Source organism: Lactuca sativa, chromosome 7 (assembly GCF_002870075.4).
Source record: "Lactuca sativa cultivar Salinas chromosome 7, Lsat_Salinas_v11, whole genome shotgun sequence".
NCBI classification, from domain to species: Eukaryota; Viridiplantae; Streptophyta; class Magnoliopsida; order Asterales; family Asteraceae; genus Lactuca; species Lactuca sativa.
In genome coordinates, this window is record NC_056629.2 from 81,856,735 (window position 1) to 81,864,708 (window position 7,974).

At 31.1% G+C, this 7,974-nt stretch overlaps 1 protein-coding gene across 2 annotated transcripts; it reads right to left on the reverse strand.

Moving 5' to 3' along the window:
* Positions 1-1,388: 1,388 nt before the first annotated feature.
* On the reverse strand, positions 1,389-5,725 carry LOC111913977 (uncharacterized membrane protein At1g16860). 2 transcript variants are annotated; one of them, XM_023909707.2, is made up of 5 exons: positions 5,593-5,725; positions 3,955-4,901; positions 2,663-2,818; positions 2,266-2,477; positions 1,389-1,817 (listed from the first exon to the last, which is right to left on the reverse strand). In XM_023909707.2, exons 2-5 carry the CDS (start codon positions 4,828-4,830, stop codon positions 1,625-1,627), a joined length of 1,437 nt encoding a protein of 478 aa, XP_023765475.1. In that variant the 5' UTR covers positions 4,831-4,901; positions 5,593-5,725; the 3' UTR covers positions 1,389-1,624. The 2 variants fall into 2 exon arrangements, with proteins under 2 accessions (XP_023765475.1, XP_023765476.1); XM_023909708.2 differs by having other exon boundaries at positions 5,479-5,716.
* Positions 5,726-7,974: the final 2,249 nt, after the last annotated feature.

The window sequence follows — 7,974 nt, forward strand, 5'->3', positions numbered from 1 at the left end:
AAGAGAGGAACGAAAATTTACGGCAAAGATGAGCTAGAGTTTTATCTCTAGCATCCTATTTATAGGAATCAAATAAATCCTTTAGTATTTAAAACTTTTAGGGATTATCCTTACCATATTCAAACTCATTTACGGTAAATCATTTAGAGGGTGTTTGACATTACTTCTAAAATGACTTTTAAAATTATAATTTTTTTAAAAAGTCAAAAATGTCTAAAAAGATGTTTAGTAAGTATAAAAGTTACTTTTTTTTTTAAAACAACCTTTTGCCAATAACAAAAAAATAACATTTCAAAAGTCATGAAATGTTGTCACTTAAAAATGTTAAAAGTCAAAACAAACACATTTTAAAAACTTTTTTTAGAAAAAGTTATCTTACAAAAAATCCTTTTATAAAAAACACTTTTAAGTTTAAAAAATAATCCCAAACACACCAGCTTTTAAAAAGTAATCCCAAACGTAATGAACGTCTCATTATGGTTTTATATAATCTAAGTTATCACTCCGTTGTTGATCCCCAGTCAACTTCTTTTGTATAAAGGGTCAACTAACAATGACGAGAAAACAAAGACAAAAAAAACCCTCCAGGAGACACGAGAATTCGGTTAATTGCCAACCAAATTCCATAAAGGAAACAATGGTTGATGACAACTCCCAAGATATGAAGGGTGCATAAAAAAATAATATTGTTCTGTTTTTTTTTAAACGGTGTATTGATTAACCATTATTTAAATAAATAAACTTGAAGAAGTAATTTAAGAAAAAAGAGCAGAAATTAACAAAAATTAGTATTACATGACTTAATGGTTAATCTCAAAAGTGACTTTTTATTGTATTTTCTCGGATTAAACCTCAAATTTATAATTTATTTTTTATCTGTATTTTTTTTCAATTTTCCAAAACACCCCTCATCTTTGTATTTTTTTTTTCCAAAAAAACTTTCAATTTTCTAAATGCTTCCAAACAAACCCTCAACTCTTTCAGTTTTTCTCAAAAAAACCCTCATATTTTACAATATTTTTGAAAAAAAAACGACTAAAATGGTCAGATTCAAAAAATATATATATACAAGGTTATTTCAGACAAAAAATAAATTTGAAGTTTAATAAAAAAAACACAAAATATAAGTTTTTTTTTTAGATTAACCCCGACTTAATTATATGAAAATAACCTTATTTCCTTGATTTTCTCAATTTTCTCAATTAGATGGTTCTTCCTAAATTATTAAAAAAAAACATATACACTTAAAAAATCAAGACATATCATTAATAAATCTTTTATGTAAAAAAACAAACCAGATGCCCCAAGCAATCCAATCGACCAATCCACATTATAATCAAAACTCTCGCCCAAAACCTTTTTCTTGCTCATGCAAACAAAAAATAACATGGCATAATAAATGTGAACCATATAATACCATCAAAATCTCAAATTCTTCAAACATTTCTCATGAAAAAAAAAACCAAGAAAATTGTAAAACTCCTTCAAGTATCAAGTTTCCCCCAAAAGCTCCATAATCACACAACACCATTAACAAAACACACTCCCAAACAAGATCATGGGGTGAAGTGAAAGTGAAACAAAAACCAGACTATACACCTATCATCTTTAGCTCAAACTTGACTTACACAGGAATCACATCATGATTTGAGGAGTCTTCACATCTCAAAATGACCCCATCTAGGCTTGAAGGAAGCATGCATCTATTCCATAGGCATCCAGTTGGAATTGGATCGGGTGGAGGCACTATCATTAATACATTATCGTTTCTTTGGACAACTCCCATCACGCTCACACTGCTTCCTTCTTTAATGTACCTATGTTACATGAAATTGATTTAGCAATTTTGGTCTTTTGATAAAAAAGGAATAATGAAATTGATTTCGATCAGTACTTTAACAAATAGTTTGAATTATCATATTTGATATTTAATTATTAATGAAATAAAAAAAAAATGGACAAAGAAAGTGTTGGCAGGTCAACCTACCCAACTGACCCCTTTTGACATGACATAAGATTTAAGAAAGTAACCATTTCGACCTTTTACCCAACTCACACATTATACTAAAACCCTAATAAAATATAAAAGATGGACAAAAAAAGTGTTGGCAGGTCAACCCTACCTAAGTGACCCTTTTGACCTACCCTAAGAATTCACCCATTTTGACATGTTACCCACCTAATCTCTGACATCATATAAAAAACGTAACGAAATATTAATAAATAAATTGAAGGTTACATAAAGTAGAGATTAGGGTTTCATACCCTTCTTTGAGTCGCATTACACGATCATCACTCGAGAGGTTTCTTTCAGCCAACCATCTTATGAATTGTGGGGACATATCTTTGTTGGATTGATCGATATCAATAACAGAAGATTCCTCCACATATGGAGTCACTCGGGCCCCATAACCAGTCTTCACTAATGCCCTTAATCCGGATTGGAAATCAGATATATAAAAATCCACCACATGCCTCTGCATATATATTCACAAAAGATTAAAATCAAAATTTTTTACACTATGGAAAAACAGCTATATGCTTATTTTAGCTACTTAACCATGTTCTATAGTGATTAAATTTAGCTATTGAGCTATTACATTTTAAGTATTTTGCTTTTAAGAAAATCTAAAAATGACTATTTTGACCCTTACTAACTAACCTCCATGGATCGGAGACCCCATGTGAAGCGACGATGTGTGGAGTTGGCAGCTTTTGAATCCCAGCCTCGGTATTCATATAAACTTGTGGATGTATAAACACATCTAGGAACCCTTTGAAATGATGACTCCAAAGGAACATTTCCACATGTAACAACCTTCAACAAATCAAGATTTTCTTAATCATGAAAAAGCATCTTTATGTTGGTGTCAAAATGCATTTCAAGAATATATAAATATAAAAAAACGAAGATACTATATTTAATCGACACATGTAGGAATGATGCAATGTATGCTAAATCGGAAGTCTAAGCAAAACAAATATTTGTATTGTTCGAACCCTATTATTTAGTTCCATAACACGAATACATTTAGCAAATTTTATTGGAAAAAGAATCATGATTAGTTTCCCATATTTAGTGTATTCTTCGTGACGGAAACAATTAGGTTGAACTTATTTAGTGTTAAAAATTACCTAATTTTATGATTACCTAATATTTATGGTATTTAGAAGACTAGAAATATTAACATACTACAGTAACGGAATACGCATATCATGTATATATGAAATTATAAGCTTACAACTTACATCATTGAAGTCTATTTATAGAAGTTAAATTACCAATATTTTTTTCAACATAAGGCATGCATGGATGGATATCATACATTAATAAAGTATGATATGTAAAGTAAAAATACCAAAATAAGACAAATAAATCTGCGTATGCATGTTGTTGAAAGCATAGACATCATAAGTTCTCCAGAAGCGAAAATTACAAAACTAACAACAAATGTTGAACATATGTGTGTTGTTGATAAACAACTAAACGTGAAAAACAACGATATATTTTCATTTATTCCTGTATTATAGCATCCTACTTTCATTTTCTTATTATGACATTGTACTTTCAATTTATTTTCTTATTAAGCCATGAACTTTGGAAAATCTACCCAATTATAGCACTGTACTTTCAAATTTCCTATATTAGGACATTATTCATTCAAAAATATCCCCAATTATAGGAATGAAAACTGTTTGTATTCAAATAATGTTCCTATATTCTGTAGATTTCTCAATGAACAATTTTGTAACTTGTAATAAGAACACATGAATGTAGGATGCTATAATAAACAAATCAACATTTCTATTTCTTGCATTTAACCCTAAAGTAAAATATACCAAAATAACAAATGTAGAGTGTATGTATCATGTATGCATGCATGTGTTATATAACACACGCATACATAGATAATTATGTGTGTGTGTGTGAGAGAGAGAGAGAGAGAGGCATACCCCAGAAACCTTGACAAACTGTCCATCTTTTGCAGTTCTAAGCTCAGCATCCGGATACTCAGAAATAAACTTAATAACAGCTTTTCTACCAAAACAAGCATTCCATGCAAAACCCAAACTCACAATAGCAAAAAGAACAACAACAACCACCAAAAGAATCGGATTACCAACAGCTGCAAGTATAAAAACTGCAGCAATAAACCCCATCACAAACAGCAAAACAATCGACCAAAAAACCAACTTTGGAAAACTCCTAAAGAATGAATGTCCATCATCCTGGCTCAAATGAGTAACAGCTTGATTCTTAACCATTGATGTGCTCCTTGACTTAATCGACCCTGAAACATCCAATGGGCCCGATGACTTCCGGGGCCCACCCGATGAGTTAAGCGGGCCGGACAAAATCGGCCCGGAAGTCAACAGCCCGGTGGCAGGGAGAACCGGAGGGAGAGGACCGGAATTTTGCCTGGAGGCAGAAGTCAACCCGGTCAACCCTACGCCCTGTGGCCCGGATGATTTTCTTATCGGTTCTCCATGTTTGTTTAATGGGCCGGAGCTTGTTTTTTTTAAAGATGCTCCGGGGACATTTCCCGATAATGAACTCATTCTGTTGGTGTTTCCACCACCACCACCACCACCACCACCCATGGATCCTGTTCTTAATGGAGGATTGGCTAAATGGCCGGATTTTCTTGGCCTGGAACTGCCATGGTCGACATCGAACATCTTTCCGAGTTCGCCGGATTTTTTTATGTCACCGCCGGTGTAGGGGACGGCGGTGGAGGACATTGGCGGCGCTTTTTCTTTTGGTGGCTCCGGCCGCCCTGATACGTATAAACCATTGTTCAGTTGATGCGACGGGAATCGGGAACTCATTGGTGGAGATTTTGGGGGAAAAAAGCGGATTGGGATTTGAGAGTAGAAAGGGTGTTAAATGTTAATTAAACCTGCAAAACAATATATCACATTATATGCAATTGAAGAAGCATACGAAGCACTACATTACGATTGTGGGTTTACGCTTTATTAATAGAATCATATTACAAAATCAAGGTTATAAATAGATATGAGTCTTAATAATGAAGATTTTAATAAAAATGGAAATGATATGAGATCAGAAAACTTCTGATTTTCTTAGCACGTCTGCGCTGGAAAAACGATATCTTCATCAAATTAGGTGAATCTAACACAAATCAAGATCCAATTTGGAGTAAAACTATAATGAGTAGTATGAAATCAGAATCAATTAAAACAGGAAGATATATTTTCTATATTTAAATGCAATCTGTAACATTTTTTGGATCCCAAATCAGGTACCCCAAATTGTAAGGCTACCTAATGTGGAGATCGGAGCTGTTGTGCAAAAACACAAGCACATATACAGCAAGATACACCATTTTCAAATAATCAAAAGGTACAGCCAAATTGAGTTTCAAAATCGAGTTTTGGCAATTGGGTATTCTTCTACATTGAAATCCAAGTACGCAAAAAACACTAGATTTACCAAACGAAAAGATAATGTACCATCATTCTCGAATTGAAATCAAAAGCCCTAAGAACTTGTACCAAATTGAAAAGAGTAAGAATCAAGGGGCATGTACATGGAGCAGCGAGTGAGAAAATAGTATCTTTGCATACCTGGAGTGACGAAGTGTAAACATGGTTGATCATATGAGAGAGAGAGAGAGAGAGAGAGAGAGAGAGAGAGAGAGATTAAAAGTTAGTATAAAATGAGGTGTTTGTTTGTTTGCAAGGGCAACCAGAACGAAACTGCACTCTACTATAGTGGTGGTGTATAGTATATATGTATGCTCGTAATAACCCTGGCTTTTCTCTCACTTGCTTTCTAACCGCTCCTTCTTACAAGATTGACATTTATGGCCCTTAATTAAATTTCATATCAGTTCAATTTCTTCATTTTTTTTTAAATCATCATTTAAAAATTTATTTTTCTACAGTAATGACATTTATGGTTTTTTTTTATACTGGTGTAAGGATATGGAACATACCGTGGATTAGATAGAGTGTGGTTTTTTTTTGTTTGGATATGTCTTTGATCAATTTCATTTCAATATATTTTATACCAATTGATCACTACTATGACATATTAATTGATAGTGGTAAGTATATAATATGATTGGCAAAATCATTATATATGTTGCCTAGGGGTATAATATATATATATATATATATATATATATATATATATATATATATATATATATATATATATCCCTAATAAATAAAGATTTTTTTGTCACATGTCATATTCTTACTCATTTTGTCACATGTAATTTTATGGTTATTTTAGATTAATTTTTATTATGGTTTTTCTATTTTTATTAAATTCCACATATTATTTAAATCTAATAATAAATGCATATCAATTTCATTAATGGACTTTCCTTCTAATTTCAAAATTGCTAAATTTAAGTTTTATTAATTTCTTTTACTTATTTATTTAAATTATTTGTGTAAATTGAAAAAAACACTTTAATTTTTATAATTTAATATGTTTCTTACTTTTTTTTTTTATAAATTTCAACTTCTCAAATATTTTAAATTTTATATTTAAATTTTCTTTTAAATGAACTCATGTAATACATGAGTCTCACACCTAATATTATATACACATACAATGTAACCATGTTAATTATATATGTAATTTTGATAGAATTTTCAAAATTATATTTATTAAAGAATCATCAACATATTTTTGTTTCCATTGGTAATAGTAAAGTCATTAGGTATGATCAAAGATTGAAACTGACCACCTCATCACAAAATCATTCTATCATTTTCTAAGTTAATATTTACACAAGAAGAAGAGAAAAATGGGGGAAAGAGAGAAACTGATAATTTATTCTCTCTCCCTTGTAAAGCTCCTTAACCAGCCATTACCCCACTCCACACCCCGTACATTCTTACTAGCAATGGGGATGGTGCTACTATGACGTAGCAATGCCACATCAGCTATAACATAAGAATCTTCACGTATATACCGTTTAGCCTAAAGAGTACCCAAAAAAGTATGCAAAAAAGCAAGATGATAAATAAAATATGTTATGTTTCTAAATTCATGGCCAAAAAACATTTTTTATGGTTATGTGACTTAGTCATTCGCATGAAAAAGAACCATGTCTTCACAAATATTTTTTATTTTTTTATTTTTTTATTTTTTTTTTTTAATTTGAAGTCTATGCCAACCAAAAAAACATGAATTTAATAATTGTCTCGCATGTCGTTGATTTTATTAAAAAAATGTTTCATGCATAAGATCTAATGATTCTTTTGTGTAGTAATGCCTCCACAATATATAGCCAAATTATTCAAAAAACGTGTCGGTTTATATCCTTGCAAGCTTGAGCAACTTTTTATTTTCACCACATAAGAACCTCCTACCTCGTCTTGATTTGGAAGTTGGAATCGCTTCAAAAAGCATACACATGTTCTATTTATAATTACGAGTTAAATATTACATAAAAAATCTTATAATTTTTAGCATGTCATGGCTCATATGAAAATACCTAGATCTAATTTATGCTTTACATGATGTGATACCTTGATTGTTATTTATTTACAAATACATACTAAAACAATAAAACAAATACATTTTTTGCAGTTTTTGCATTATAAAATAACCATAATCACCTAAGAAATAAGTATTTTTAAAATATGGCATTAGAAAATGGATTACAAGAAAATAGTAATTGGCTGATTATACAAGTATTAAGATATTGATAGGCTGAGTGCCAAAAAGTAAAAACTTAAACTATAAGAGATTAAGAGTGGCATAATATAATAAATCGATTAACATAACTACACAGCTCATTTTAGTAAAAACTTAAACGAATAGTGGTATAATGTAATAATGAGAGTGGTCTAGTGGCATTAAGAATAAATCTTCTAAAAAAGTTAGAAGATCTTGAATGTCGTCAAATGATGGATATCGCTCAAAAATCTAGAATTTGTTGGGACGTTGAATGGGACGAAAACTCAAAACTTTTTCATGGTATGTTG